Source organism: Archocentrus centrarchus, chromosome 9, assembly GCF_007364275.1.
Source record: "Archocentrus centrarchus isolate MPI-CPG fArcCen1 chromosome 9, fArcCen1, whole genome shotgun sequence".
Lineage (NCBI taxonomy): Eukaryota > Metazoa > Chordata > Actinopteri > Cichliformes > Cichlidae > Archocentrus > Archocentrus centrarchus.
In genome coordinates, this window is record NC_044354.1 from 6,073,077 (window position 1) to 6,089,434 (window position 16,358).

At 42.1% G+C, this 16,358-nt stretch overlaps 1 protein-coding gene across 1 annotated transcript in view; it reads right to left on the reverse strand.

Annotated features, from left to right (window-relative positions):
- Window positions 1-14,125, reverse strand: part of cltcl1 (clathrin, heavy chain-like 1) — a 28,320-nt gene extending 14,195 nt beyond the window's left edge. The window contains 8 exon segments of the mRNA XM_030737204.1: window positions 91-291; window positions 596-793; window positions 988-1,161; window positions 1,249-1,362; window positions 1,616-1,777; window positions 3,758-4,026; window positions 5,625-5,832; window positions 13,886-14,125. Coding sequence (XP_030593064.1) covers window positions 91-291; window positions 596-793; window positions 988-1,161; window positions 1,249-1,362; window positions 1,616-1,777; window positions 3,758-4,026; window positions 5,625-5,832; window positions 13,886-13,927 — 1,368 coding nt within the window. The 5' untranslated portion in view covers window positions 13,928-14,125.
- Between the last annotated feature and the right edge of the window lie 2,233 nt (window positions 14,126-16,358).

Genomic DNA, 16,358 nt, shown 5'->3' on the forward strand with positions numbered 1-16,358 from the left:
TGAAAAGCTTAAGGTACTTCAATTACACTGTTGTCAAAATATCTACAAATCAGGTCAAGGCATCCTGTTGCTGTAATCCTCTAGTCCTACCTTGTCCTCCTTCAGCCATTTCTCTAGTAGTTGCTTGCGGCCCTGTTGCAGGACGGGCCTGCACAGCTCCAAAGACTCAAACTTGTTGAGCTGGCCTTGGTCCAAAAGAATACCAAAATACTGCAGGAGTGGAGAGGCCTGACCCGGCTGGGCCGGGACGCTCTGAAACTTACGAATGGTTTCTGCTGTTCGCAGGATACCCTGAGGGGAGGAAAGACATCAAAGAAAGGAAGGAAAAAAAATGAAACTGAGTCCGTGAAATTGTTTTGAAGCAGAGTTTAATATTCATTGCTGAGTTTTCACATGATGATACACTGCATTCTTCTTTGTGTTTCATTTTTCAGCGCTGAATCACAGTGTGTGTCATGGGCATCATTTTAAAATCATCTACAGAAAAATGTATTTGATTCTGTGCAAATGCAAGACTCCTCATCCAGTTTTCACCCACACCTGGTACATATGAGCACAGGCGAGAATGACAAAGCAGCAGCAGAGACAGGCGTACCTTGGGTGCAGATGCAGCAACCTTTGCAGCCTCTGAATAACTTCCCTGGGCAAATAGTGTGTTGAACTTCCTGGCAAAAAGCTCCTCCGCCCCAGCAAGGTTCGACCTGACAGCCATCCTCAGGGCGAGATCAGGGTTCTGCAGCACGTTGGTGGCATAGTTTACAATGTTCTCCTCTTCAACACATACTGACAAAACCTATAAAGAAATGAACAGGTAATCATTAAGTACTGGGCAGTAAAAGCAGCTAATGAAAAACATGTCCAGTTAACAGTCCAATTTGTTGAGAATGCCTGCCGAGCATAGCTGGACAAAAATAAGAAATGACACATTTTAAAACAACTTTCATTTGAATTTGTTCTGCACGCATTTACTGCCCGTTTGCTTCTCACCTGTCCCTTCTTATTGACACCAATGATTCCTGAGGTGGCTTCATGAGGAGCAGTCACAAAGATGGTCTCAGCACTGATTCGATTCATGTAGATACACACTCCAGACTCCAGGTCATACAGGTGAATGTAACCATACTTTGTGATCAAGTATATTACACCATGCTTACTACCAATCTGAGGAGGAAAAAGTAAGAGAGAGAAGCATTCAGGAGTGACCGATAATTTGGTGAGTAGAATAGAGCAAAATAAGTCTCTCTTTACCTGCATAGCAACAGGAAAGTCTGTCTGGGCCTCTGGTGGGAAGAACACATCCACAGCTTTTTTAGCAAATGGCTGGTTTCCTGCAGCTGGCTGACCAACTTCAATGATGTGTAACTGGTACAAGAAAGCGAGGAATTGCCACAATAAAGCAAATGAGACCAAAAAGTACGTCAGAGTGGAGGGCATGTACATTAATAAACTCTCCTGCTGTTCCCATCTAAGAACTTTAATTTTGACCAAAAGGCACGAAGCATAAAGTCTCTTCTCTAGGATTCTAACTTAAACATTACTCATTGGTTCACCTCAAAGCAGTCTGTTCAGTAGCTAAAAACACAGAGTATCATGGGTACATCTTAATGGCCTTCACCTTTCCCCCAGCCTGTGAGCGCACAGCAAAACAGAAGAGAGTGGAAGGTTTGGCATTTCCCTCCACTTTGAACTCCCCGAAGGCAGCAGCATGGCCCTCGATGGGCTGCGACACTTTCCTGTCAACAGAGTACAGCTGCATTGCTCCAACCACACGGTTTTGCTGCACAACAAAGAGATGAAAACAATGGTGGAGAAAATAAAAAAATCATCAAATCAAAAAAGGTTTAAATTTAAGACAGTGTGTTTGTGTATGTGAGCAAATGGGACGTGTTATTTTATAGATGTTGGGTATGGGTTAAGGAAAATTTTTTTAATTTTGGAAAATACACTTATTTGCTTGTTTGATTTAGACAGGAGCTACACTCATAAACAAGTTGACTCAAATATATACATTATCTGGTCACACTCTGACAAAGTCAAAGACTTTTCAAATCTTAATGTTACCCTGAGCTCACAGTCTTCTAAATCCAGATTCATATATTAAAAACAGACACAAGAGTAGGGTAATAATCTTCTTATTGAATTCTCAGCAAGTCAGCAAAAAAAAAAAAAAAAAACATCCATCCATTTATTTTCTATTGCTTATCTGGGGTCAGGCTGCAGATGGCAGCAACCTAAGCAGAGAAGCACAGACCTCCCTCTCCTCCATCTCATTCAGGCCAGCTGAGAGATGTAAGCTTTCCAGCGTGACCTCCTCCTGGTAGGAGGTCACGCTGTAATAGCAATATCCAAAATACTGCTCCAGGAGACATCCAGGAGGCATCCGAGTCAGATACCAGAACCACCTCAGCTGTCTCCTTTCAAAGTGGAGTAGTAGTGACTCTACTCAGAGCCCCTCTCGAATGACCAAACTCCTCACCCTCTCTCTAAAGCTGAGCCCAGCCACCCTTTGGAGAAAACTTATTTCCACCACTTGTATCTGCAATCTCATTCTTTAATTGCTACCAAAAGCTCATGACCATGGGTGAGGGTATTGATGTACATCAACCAGTAAATCGACAGCTTTGCTTTTCTGCTCAGCTCTCTTCACCACAATGAGCATCCACGTCACTGCAGATGCAGCACCAATCTGTCGATCTCCTGCTCCCTTTTCGCCCTCTCACTCAGGAACAGAACCCCAAGACACTTGAACTCCTCCACTTGAGGCAGCAACTCATCCCTCACCCAGAGCGGGCACTCCACCTTTTTCCAGCTAAGGACCACGGCCTCAGACTCAGAGGTGCCAATTCTCATCCCCGCCGCTTTACACTCTGCTGTGAGCTGCTCCGGTGGCCACCACCTGAAGAAGCCAACAGGACCACATCATCCACAAAAAGCAGAAATGAGATCCCGAGGCCACCAAAGTGGAAGCCTTCTGCCCTTCAGCTACGCCTAGAAATTCTGTCGGTGACAAAGGGCAGCCCTGAGAGTCCAACACCCACCAGGAACGAGCCCAATTTACTGCCAGAAAACGTCAGACTCTTTGTGTAAGAGAAGGATTAAATTCTCAGAGGTTGGTTACAACAGAAATTTTCAGGAAACTTCATTGTTAGAATTTCTTGCCATTGTAAGTGGAGTAAGCAGAAAGTGTCATATGCATTCATGAACACTAAATTGCGTTTTTATGGCATTATGCACCCTCACTGACCAACATAACATCTTGAGCTCTTACCCTCCTCTTTAGTCAGCAAAAGATAAAATCAGGGAAGCGATGAGTTTCCAAGTTTACTGGTTCCTGTACCCCCCCCCCCAAAAAAAAGCTAAATTGTTACCACACAATAGCTAAAGGTTTCAAAATTGTATTTCAGTAAATTCCACTTTTGCTCTCCACACTGAGTGTTTATCTGCATACAACCAAACCGCGTTCATACATAATTATTCAGTAGAAATCTGATTACAAACAGAAAGCTTCAGGCACCAAAAATCTTGATTCTGCATATTTGTGTGAAGACGATGGTTATTAAGGACTGGCAACCCATAAAATTATTCCAGACACCAAAACAGTTTTAAACCTTTGTGAGTGTAAAACTTCAAGCCCAGTGAAGAGAACAAAGTTTAACCTCAGAAAAAGTATTCCTTTTGTTCAATAAGGCTATAAAGAAGGATCAGAGAGATAAATATTCCTTTCAAAGACATGTTTATATCATCTGTATTTTCATACCTGTGCAGAAATCCCTATCAGCAGTAACCACTTCTGTTGTTCGTCAGTCCTGTAATTAATGATCTGACATCCGGCCAGACTGGCATGCCGATCGAATACTTTGGTTGGTTGGGAATCCCCCTCCATGCTCCAGTGATAGACGGCAGTATCTGTCACCAAGGCCACAGTATTTACAGATATCCACTTCCAGAACATGACCTCCTCTGACATGGTGTGAGCCTTCATCTTACTCTTCATCTCAATGTTGAAGATCTGCAGCGTCTTGGCAGCTGAGGTGTCAGTAAAGAAACAAAGGGGAGAAGTGAGACAAAAGAGGCAAGAAAGAAGTCAACAGCAATTTAAATAGCTGTTCTGAATAACACACAGATCCCCAGATGAACATGTCTGACTGAAACTAGCTAGAAAAAAAAAATAGAACTGCTTATAATTGAAACTATTTATTCAGCGAGGAAACCTTTTAATAGCATGTTCTTTTGATTATTTTGAGTAGTGAAGACCTAGTTTCTGCCAAGAGTTGATGATTTCTTTTTTTTTAAATGTAACTACTGTTCCATGCTGTGAGCACCACTGTAATGGGGAACCAAGGGAGATTTCTGACACAAATATTCAAAACCTCGTAAAATAAGATTATATTTGAACAGCTTGCCATTGTTCATAGGCCAGGGAAGCACTACTCTTTACTGAGTGATCTGACCTATGGCTACAGAAAGCAGATGGCAGCTTTTAAAAAATGTCCCAACTGACTAAGCACAGACACAACCTCCATTTACCCATAAACTTAATGAAAAAACAAACAAGTGATGTAATGCATGACTCGGGGAAATACTTGAGCTGCTGTACAAACTTGCACACTACCATCAGCACACACAGCCTCTATGACACATAAATGGCATCCCTCATGTGTGGCAAGGAAAGATCTGAACGTCGATTGTGGCTGCCTGCACACGCTCACACAAGCGCGCAAAGGCGCACACACAGTGCCCCAGCTCTTCTCACTGTGTAACATCTGATGATGCATACCACACATACACTACCAGCGTACAAGTCATGCTAATACATGTGTAATTCTCATAAAAGTAGGGTGTATGGCAGAAGATTAGGCCAGGGTATGAGTGTGACGTTGAGGTGACTTTCTTGTAGCCATCTGTCTTTTGATTGATTAGTGGTCAAAATAGATGTGCATACTTTAAAGGAATGCAGGGGAAGCTTTTATGAGAGAGACATGGCCAGTGTATCATCACAACAGCATGGCAAACAGGTAAGACAGACAAAGCAACTCACCATCTGAGAAATGACAGAAAGCAAAGGAGAAAAAGCAAAGTGTCAATCAGGTAAGAATGAGAAGACAAAGATAGACCATAAGGAAACGGGCAAACAGGGAGGTACTGTCCTCAGAGGGAGTTGGGGGGGGGGGGGGGGGGGGGGGGGGGTGGGGGTGGAGAGAGAGAGAGAGAGAGAAGCATTATAAGCAAATCATCCTGATCAGCGCTTGGGTTTGTGCTCTAAGGGTTAGAGTCAGTGACAGGCAATCAATTTTCACAACCAATTTACTACACTGGGGTAATAGAAGTGAATGCACTCGGCATATTTACAGCATTGACAGGCATTAATCCTTGCATGGCTGTGGCGTTCCCACAGCATTTCTAGTGAATGGCTAAATCTGTTAAAACCAAAAACAAACAAACAGTTCCAAGGCCATGCAGGCTTCATTCTGGGACTTTAAACAATAATAAAAACCTCAGCGCTTGATATAGAGCCACCAATAATAAAAGTCAACTGTTTTTCTCACAACAATACAGTATTTCTCATCTCTCAGCCAGCGCTGCTTGAATGTGTTGCGTCGTTGCTATATATGCCACCATCATACCTTTGAGGGCGATGACTTTGCTGGTGGGGTTCATGATGGCACTGTCGGCAGAGATTGGCCTCCTGATTGGATTGGTGGGGTCGGACATGTCCACAATCACCACCTGGTTCTGCTCACCCACCTTCTCACGGATGCAGATGAACTTATCCGACTCCATTGTCAGATAGCTGAAGCCAATGTTGGCTGGGTTCACACCCAGGTTCTGCAACTAAAGCACATTTTGAGAAAACATTAAGAACATCTAGCCCAATTACATGTATGTGACCCTAGTTTACATTACAGTAGTATAGTATAATTTTCAGTAAAAGTGCACTATAATACAGCTGGAGGCAGATAAGTACATTTTTAAGAGGTGGCTAAACCATTATATAAAGTACACAAAACCATCAAAATACTAAAATTATCTGGAGAAATCTCTGTATGCAAGGGTAAAAAGGCTATTATTGGATGACTGTGATCTTCGGGGCCTTGAGTGTCACGTCATTAAACAATAGGCATTATTGTCTCATGGAAATGACTGCATGGGTTCAGGAGCACTTCCAGAAATCACTGTCTGAACGCAGTTCACTATGCTGTGCCAAGCTTGATCATGCAAAGAAGTAGCCATATATGAACATGATTCAGAAATGCTGCCAACTTCTCTAGGCCAAAGCTCATTTAAAATGAACTGACGCGAAATGGAAAACTGTTCTGCAATCAGACAAATCAAAATTTGACATTCTTTTTGGAAAACATGGACGCTGCATCCTCCAGACTAAAGAAGAGGCACAATCCGATTTTTTTTTTGTTATCACCACCCAGTTCAAAAGCCTGAATCTCTGATGGTATGGGGGTGCATTAGTGCCTATGGAATTGGCACCATCAGTGTTGAAAGGTATGTGCAGGTTTTAAAGCAACATATGCTCCCATCCAGACGAGGTCTTTTTCAGGTAAAGCCTTGAATATTTCAGCAAGACAACATTAACTAAATAGTGCTTCTATTAAAACACCAAAGCTACATAGTTGAATAGTTTGGGTGCATGCAGTCCAGACCTTTCACCTGTAGAAAACATTTGGCACATGATGAAATGAAAAATATGCCAAAAAAAAACAAAACAAAAACAGGCCTGTTGAGCACCTAGAATCCCATACCAGACAAGAAATGGGATAACATTGGTCTTCCAGCATTTGCTCTCCTCGGTTCCCAGATGTTGACAGACTGTTGTTAACAGAAGCAGGGACACTGTGCAGGGGTAAGCATGGCCCTGTCCCAACTTTTCTGAGATGCGTTCCTGACATCAAATTCATAGCAGATAATATTTTTCTTTTCTCACTCTAAACATTTGATATGTTTTCTGTTCTGTTGTGAATAAAACATGGATTTATGAGAACTGCAAATCATTGCATTCAACACAGTAAAGTTGGTGGGCGGGGGGGTGGGGGGGGGGGGGGGTGAGCACTGGATCAAAACAGGGATTTGATTAAAATAGCAGCAGGTCTGCTCAAGTTTTCCAGGGATACTTTTAAAGGTCGTTTTCCCATACAGGAGGTCTGGTCGGTGGTACATGGAGCCAGGGGCACACAGCAGACAACTGGATGTTAACTAAACAGAGCTTTATTTTACACAAGCTGCTAATAATTTCCTGAAGGCATTTGGGAGCTAATTTTAATGACAATGTTTTGTTTTTTTTTTTTTAAATAGCAGTGCTGTAACTGCACCCATCAGCACATCTCAGGTGTACCTAAAAAGTACATATTACTTCATTTCAATAATACCTGCTTGAACCTTGACAATGCATTTAATTATCCATTTTTAAGCAGCTGGCTGTGAATAACTTTAATTACCATTTAAAAAAAAAATACAAAGCAGATTCACTGAAACCAAGAATAAATTAGAACATTTTAATAAAAGCACCACCAGTGAATTAAATTCATTATTCAGCGTATTTACTTTCCTAATGAGAAGAAGTCAGAAAACAGCACATAAATTTGTGCAGTGTCAAAACTAACAAACATGAAAAACTCCAGTTAAACTGAACAGAGGAATTACTGTGCACATTGTGAAACTAACTGAACTGAGAGGACAGACAGAAACATGCACTCTCCCTCTGATGACTGAACTGACTGCATTATGCAGTCTGAGGCAAGCGGAAAGGAATCCTTACGCTCATCACAAGGACTGTACTATCTCGCAGTTGGCCGATAGAGCAAGAAAACAAATCATGACCGCTGAGCCATTTAAATCATGTTATCTACAAAACAGGAAGGATGTAGCAGTCTGCAGCCTGTGGAGGACAGAGAGGGTTTCAATAAGAGAAGCTGCTTTCAAGTAAATAAAAATTCTGTTTAATTAACGATATCCAGGATAGAGTATTTTATAGGGTTTCATTTATCAGTATAGCCTACGCTTACTGTATATTTTCATGTTAACAGAGTCACTTTCAGCAACAAAACCACATGCAATTATCACCAAACACTACTGTTGCTAGTTTTTGCCCTCTTTAAGCCTCTTTTAGGTTTTTGTTGATTTTTGTTTAAGACCTACAGTACAGAAAGCACCCTTGCTGTTTAAAGTAGACCTAATATGATTTGTTGGCCAGTTACACAATTGTTGTAGTTTTTCCACACCAACCACGGTGGAATTTATATCAATCAAGATGTGAAGTGCAGATTTTTCAGCTGTATTTCGGGGGTTTTACAAAAATTTGACATTCACTGAATTGAAACCATTTCCATCCTTGAGATGCTCTGCTAGGCCTTTAATGCAGCCACCTTCAGTTGATGCTTTTTGTGGGTCTTTCTGCCTTCAGTGTTGTATTTAATAACTGAAAATCATCCTCTGTTGGGTTGGCCACTGAAAAATATCCCATTTCTCTGCTTGAGAAGCTCTTGGGTTACCTTTGCAGTATGCTTTGGGTCATTATGCATTTGCACTGTGAAGCACCGCCCCATCAGTTTTGTTGCATTTGACTGAATCTGAGCAGAGTATAGCCCTGTACACTTCAGAATTCATCCTGCTGCTTTCTATCAGCACTCACATCATCAATAAACACTAGTGACCCAGTTCCACTTGCAGCCATGCATGCCCATAACATAACATTGCCTCCACCGTGTTTGACAAATAATGTGGTATGCTTCGGATCGTGAGCCTCCTCCTCCATACTTTTCTCATCCCATAAATCTGGTACAAGTTGATCTTGGTTTTATCTGTTTGAAGTTCCTGTCTTTTGATTGTAAATCTTAACACTGACATGCCTACCTCCTTAAGCGTGTTCTTGACTTGGTTAGATGCTGTGAAATGCTTTTCTTAACCAAGGAAATAATTCAGTGATCATAGGTTTTAGTTTTCTTCTCTGGTGCTGCTGAGCTGGTCGGTATTTTCATCGACTGTTGATTTGGCAGCTCTTAAAGTTTTTGCTGTGCCTCCAATCAGTTTATTTTGTTTTTTTCAGCCTAATGATAGCCACCTTCACTTGTATCATCATCACTTTGAACCTCATACTGAGCGTTCCAGTGAAAAGTTAAAAAATGACGGTAATTCTTAAACAGTTAATGCAATGCTTTTGTTAAACCCTCTGAATTACCGGTGAAAGTCTGCTCTTCAAATGCATCTTGATTGTTCGCTCAAGATTGGTTTAAAGGTAGAGGAAGGGAGTTAAACCAGCTTGTTTCAGACAGTGGATGACCTTTAGGGTTGCACCAGGGTCCATTATAAGATCATTAAGGACTACTGTGAACTCTGAATCATGCAAAGCTCCTGTAGTAATCAGAATCAGAAGGTTTTTATTGCCATATGGGTGAACAGGTTCACAGCATTAGGAAATTGCTGCGGTACTTCGTGCTTACAGAAAAAAAACAAATAAGTATAAAAACTATAAGACAATATACAAGTATACAAATTGCAAATATACAGAGATATTAGAGCTATAACTATAGCACAATATTACAAAATTACAAAATATACAGTGCAGAGACTAATTAAAAGATAAAAGAATGTAGACTATATTCCACTAATATGTACATCAGTGCAATCAGACAGGTGCATAGACATAGGGTCATCAGCGTTTGTGGAGGGTGGTGGTAACAGTCTTAGGGTAATTGTTCATGAGTCCAACAGCGGAGGGGAAGAAACTGTTCTTATGGCGGGAGGTTCTGGTCCGTATGGACCGTAGCCTCCTGCTTTCAGTAAAGTCCAAGAATAAAAATATGGAGCTGTAAGTGAATGTAACAATTCCCTTTGTATGACATGCTTCAGTTAAAAGTTGATTCTGTAATGTTACAATACAGACAATTCCACAAGTTAAAAATATTATTTATGTTTTCATGTCTGTTAACCGTGGAACAACGTATTTAAAACAAAAAAATGTGGTAGGCATTTCTGAATTTTTATTGTCCTAAAGATTAAATAATAAAGGGTGAAAATAAGACCTTATTGTAGCTTGCACCATTTTCATTGTTTAAGGCATCTTGTAAAGGCCACAGAGAAGCCCTGAGGGAGGATTGGGGCCATATGCTGCATCTCTTCAAGACTGCCAAAACTATCACTGGAAGCAGAGGGGAGGAAGTTACAATAAAGATAATGGAGGAGAAGATAAGGCTAGGAGTGAAAGGAGGCTCTCAAGACACAGACTAACATCCTGCTAGAAACGAATGGAGGGTGGGTGTTAGGAGAGAACCAATGCAAATAAGAGAACCCAGAGTGATGTATGTGCCTCTTACGAGAAATGAAGAACAATGACTGAGAGCTAGGAAGCTAGTTCAGTGTCCTTCCAGTAATGCAGGCCTCTGGCATTTTATAGTACAATTCAGGGTGGAGTAAGAACACCCCCCAGCTGATTCTTAGTTGACTATGCCAAACTAAAATCCCACCCACTGTCTCCAGTCACCCATAAACTACTAACCAGTGATACACCACAGACTCCTGTAAGCAATCTTCCCTACACAGCTGTGATAATAAACACAAAGCATTAAGACATTAATACCGCAGTAACAAAAGGCAGGAGAACTTCACCGATGATGCAGCATTGACGGTATTTGATGAGTCATAGACTGGGTTGACATGTTGCTGAGGCACTGACACGTTGCATTAGCAGCTGATGGGTTTGGGCTCATGAAGAGATTACACAAGCAGATTTAAACTGAAGAATGCAGCCAAAAAAAAAAAAAAAAAAGGGAGGGGGGGGGGGGGTAAGCTCACTACCTCTTGATTTACCTAGCAAGAAGTATGCAGCTTTTATTTTAGGAAATCATAGTTTGTGTTTTGTCCATGATTCTTCCCTTTTTTCCCTTCATCCCCTAACCAGTTGCAGCAGATGGCTGCCCTTCCCTGAGCCTGGTTCTGCCAGAGGTTTCTTTCTGTTAACAGGAGTTCTTCCTTCCCACGGTCGCCAAGTGCTTGCTAATATGGGGTGGTCAGATTGGTTTGGGTTCTCTCTCAATTCGGTAGTGTTCTATAAATTTCCAGTATAAAGTGCCGTGAGATCACTGTCGTTATGAACTGGCCCTATATATTTTATATACACCTTAAAGCTGCTCTAATTGCAATTTTATATTAGCAATGGATTCTATTAATAATTCAACTTGCAAGGAGTCCTATATAGTGAAGAGGCCACAGATATTTTTCACCAAGATTCTAGGGTAGGTTGTAGAATAATCTGCACTTGTAGTTATTCCAAATTTCACAGTTCACGACCCCTTTAAAATTACAGAAAGACACAATGTGAGTGTTGTATGTGTGGATGACTGCTCTTTCAATGCATTCATGATTGAATTCCGGTGACTGAACACAGGCATTCAGCCTTGTCCCTGCCAGCCACTGCTGTGGTCACAGATGTGTTCTGTTAGACCTGCTTAAACTGTTCTGTCATCCTGCTTCCTATCCTGATGTAATTTGCCAGGCTTAAACGGGGCCTGCTTACCTCACTAGTCTATCAAACACGTCCGGTGGTTTGACGTCCCGGTGCCTTTTCATCAGCACAAATACAGCAGGTTCAGCTCGCCCGGTTTAGCTCTACAGGACAATTTTCAGGCACCTCGAGCTGTAGGAAATCTTTTCACTTACACAAGCTGCTACAGTACGTAGGCTGCTGCACTGACAGCCAGCAGCAGAGCCACATAAGCTGTAAATGACTCTCAATTTGGCACCTTCATAATTCACCAGACCATTCCCAGTCCCTCATCTTGCCTCCATCATAATCCACGGAACCTAACTCTGAACCACCAATTAGTGCACTGATTTAATGACTGATTGTGACATGCTCGTGCAGTGTGGTTCTTGAATCATAAAGCAAACTAAAGAGAATTTACCACACGGCTTAGAGACAGTGTGAGGTAGGCAGTCAATCTATAGCTGGTATGAAATAAGAAATCCCAACTCTTAGGGTTTCATCCTACAAGTCTGCGCTAAATAGAGTAATGTTAAGAGCGATTTTTTTTTTTTAATGTTCATTTAGCTGTTTGAACTGGAATGATCAAGATATTTTGGCATTTGCTGTACTCTGTATCTTATGCAACTGCTAGTTCAACAAGCTGGTACCTCATCACAAACCTAAATCCATGTTACACTCCTGAACCCCGGCCCAGACTGCAGACACTGAGCTGTAAATACCAGGCCAAGGAAAAAAAAAAAAAAAAAAAAAAAAGCTAAACAACTTGAGGCCCAAAGTCCTGGGTTTGTGAATTCCAAGCATTTTTCACTCTGCTGGAGCCACCTAGGCTCACAGGGAGATACGACTGTAGCAGAGCTGGGATTTCACAGCAGAGGTGAAACATAAAGCTCCGTGCTGCTTATCACTATCTCAAGGCCTGATTTTCTAAAGGGATGCATAAAGGGAAAGGTCTGTGCCATCGTGAGCAATCTGAACTAATAACCAGACATTGCCAGGTACTGCACTGTGCTCCATCAGTGAGCAGCAGTGTACCACTCCTGTCAGTGAGGAGAAGAGCCTGCTAGGCTGCAGGCTCTTTTGGCCAGCAGTTTTTTTTTTTTTTTGTTTGTTTTTTTGGTGGATAAAGGATCTTTGGCTGAGAAAGTGGGGCTACTGGCCAGAGGAAGGGAGCAGAGGGAGAGAGAAGGGGGGTTGGGACTCTGAGCTTTTATTTTTTTTTCTACTGAAAGGCCATTTCACTGCCTGCTGTTACCATAACAACAGGCTACAGACCAAGGGAGGTGGAGGGGTGCGTCACAAAGTTTCTCTTATGGCTGCAAGACCCCAAGCACTGGGGCTGCTACGGGACAGCGATTAAAAGTTCGTACCAGTGGGGGGGGGGGTGTCCCCCGCAGACGACTAAATCACTGGCTGCTTGTTTTCCTTTCTTGTCATTGACTAAAAAGGGGCATTTGTGGTGGTTTTTTTCCCCCCCCACCACGATATTGCCAGGCAAAGCTTGTAGGGCTCGAGTTTCTCTGATATACTGATGCAGATTACTTTGAAGCTGTACAGATGCTCCCTGACATGAGGAGGAAAAAAAACCACCAGCTTGGAGACACATTAAATCAATATAATATTGATGCTGCAATATGGAACTGGATTTCATGTAGGGTTTTGGTCATGGAAAGATATCGATCAAATAATGAGTTTCTGCTCTTCCAGGCTTCATTACAACTAAGCCAGGCAGTTTTCTGAACTTGTTTAACTAGTGACTGAGTGCAAAAATAAATGGTTTTACCTCCTCCTATACACCTACATTCTAACCGCACAGTTTCAGGTTATTACATCAATACATTATGGTTGATTTTATCAGTTGCGCCCATCTGTGCGCAAAAAATCTGGACATTTAGAGCATTCAGTGGGATTTTTGCTCTTGGAAGTGGGAGTATTTGGCTGCAGGACATGACAACAACATGGTAGCAACAAAGATTGAGAACAAGTGCCATTCAGCTCTCAGATACAACGTAGCCACGAACAGCTGAGCTCAGTTGTCACAAAGTGTCAAAACACCGCAGTGAAAATGACAGCGGCGTTGGTAACTTACACGGAAAAAACTGCGGCGTATCCCCTACACACACGCACACACGCACACGCACACACGCACACACACACACACACACACCGGTCCGCATTGGGGCTGTGTACAATCTGACTGTTCAATTTTTACAAGTCATCATCTGCCCGGCAGGAGAGAACTAGGCCTGTAGCTATATTGAGCACCACCCCGCAGCCCTTTCCCAGATTCCATTTAAATGCGACATGTGCTGTGCGTGTGCGGACCCACAAGGGCGAGGAGTAGGGGTAAAAGAAAGGAGCTGAAATTAAATTTGGGGCTTTTCTACGTCCGCTTACCTGCAGATGCTCCTGAAATCGTATCGGCAGTATCTGAGCCATTTCTGGAGGGTTTCTCTGCCTGAAGAGCCCGTGAGGAAGGAAAGGGGAAGGGGACAACAAGAGGATAGAGGCGGTGTTCTTCTTTATGTGTCCTAAATGCCCCAAAAGTCAAACTGATGGGCAGTAGTAGGAAGTCTGGGTGGCTTGCGTTGGTATCACACGAATCCAGTGACTGCTCCCATTCAGTAGCCCCCCTTACGCCAGTCCTGAATCAAAAACTCCGCACCTCCGCTAAGAAAACTAGTCCACTTTAACTACTAGTGAGCCAAACCATCACCTCCCTGAGCCTTGTAAGGATATGGGCAGTCTTAAAAACCCGTCCTCACTTATTGTAACGGATGACTTCACGTTTACAGATTTTCAGCTCCTGCCCTGATTTTTTTTTCTTATTGTTTTCTCAGAGCTATCAATGAATTCAGCTGGACGTGCAGTTTGTACCCCTCCGCCGCAGCCCCTTCCCCTTTCCTTTCCACCAACTTCGAAATCAGGGCTCGTGACTTGCGCCCCACCTTTGAATAATTACTATATAATCAAGCACATGCACTCATCTTTCCTCAGAAAATGTGTTTCTGTATGGATGACGTATATACGTGAATACTGCCGCTGTTTCAAAGCGTTTTATTCCCCAAGAAGCTGAAACGGCATCTTTTTCACTTCAGTCAGTGACCCTCTGCTTTCATCATCATTGTGTATTGTGAGCAGCAAGTTGTACGCAACTGAAAAAATATATTTAAATATTATGTTATGCTCAACAAGCTTTCTAACCTAATCATCAGTGAAAATGAGTCCGTGCGTGGAGGGGTGGGAATGGGAAATTTTGTGTTTGAAATATGTAAAAGTCAAAACATTCCGACAATAAGCTGTCGGTTTGTGGTTTGTTTGAAACAAATTTCCCTTCAAAATCATTTACATTTCAGGGCACGTAATGTGTGCGGCGCCGACCTCATTTCTATTGCAGAAGATTAGTCTTTCTGAACGCAGTACTGAGTTAGTACGTTCCCTCCTTGTGAGTTCTCTCCGGGCACTCCGGAGTGGGGTTTGGTTAATTGGTGATTGTAAATTACCAATAGGTGTGTCTGGTTTTCTGAGGCAGGTACCCTATCCAGGGTATACTCCATCTTTCACGATATGGTATGGTAGCCCAGAATTGGATTGATGGATTAATAACATCAAATAAAGTTATTTTATTTTTGAATGAAAATCGTATCCTGTTGTCAGCTGGGATCAAGATGGCCATTGTGTACTTCAAAGTTCTGTGGGTTGGGTCCAGCAAATTCTATGACATCCAAAATGCAAAAAATGTTTGGGGGGGAGGGAGGGAGGGGATGAATACAAGTTATTGTTAGGTACTTCTCCTTGACTGAAATTACTGTGCCATGGGCTCAGGATCAGTTTTCATGCCAGCAGTCATCCTGTAGCGGTAAAGATGAAAATTACACTCCAGGAAGTTATTTAGTAGGCCTATACTGCTTGACTCTAATTTATGCAAATATTGCTGGTTGCAGTTTTACAAATCTCTGTGTTTCCAGCCAGTGCTGCAAGCTACTGTGTAACACTACTGAACAATGTAAAACATTTTAATTTCTTTAACAAATCAAAGAAAGTCTGTTAAAACTTTACCACTCATAGGCTCATTACATGCACAGGTTGGCACTTTGACCTGTATTACATATAATCCATACAATACAGGTAATTTCAGTGACTAATCTATAATGTAGATGGACACATCATTGATAGATCACACATTAATTGTACACCTTCCGGGGTCACCGCAGCCAATCGTCTAATTTCATCTTACCCTTTTTCTCATTGGACAAAAAGGGCCTGTATCCGGAAAAATCTGGAATGCTCCGGACTGATCCACAAAGTCGGATCTGCCAGGTATCTATAATGTTTCTTTCAGAGAATACAGGAAGATCTGATCTGTCACAGATGTTCAAATGGATATTATCAGGATATCATCCAGATATGTAATGGATGTTCATTCAGAGTTTGGATATTTCAGGGTCCAATCTTGTCCGTTTATGAAGAAATCTCCAAAATGTATCCGTCAACGATCTGGTGCGCATTCGTCAGGATATTGTCTGTATCTGTGGCGGATACAGAGGAATCCTTCCTTGAATAGTACCATATTTTAGGGCTTTTATTTTATTTTGTCTGTCACACCAACCCTCTGTCACTACATGCATGAATCTCCTCTTAGATCTTCCTCTTATCCTCCTGCCTGGCAGCTTCATATTCAGCATCCTTTATTCAGTATATCCACTATTCCTCCTCTGCACATGTCCAAACCTTGCCTCTCTAACTCTGTCTTCAAACTGCTCAACCTGAGATGTCCCTCTGATATACACATTTATAATCCTGTCCATTCTGGTCACTCCCAGTGAAAACCTGCCTGTACTCTCTTCTGCACTATCTGGTGCTTTGGATG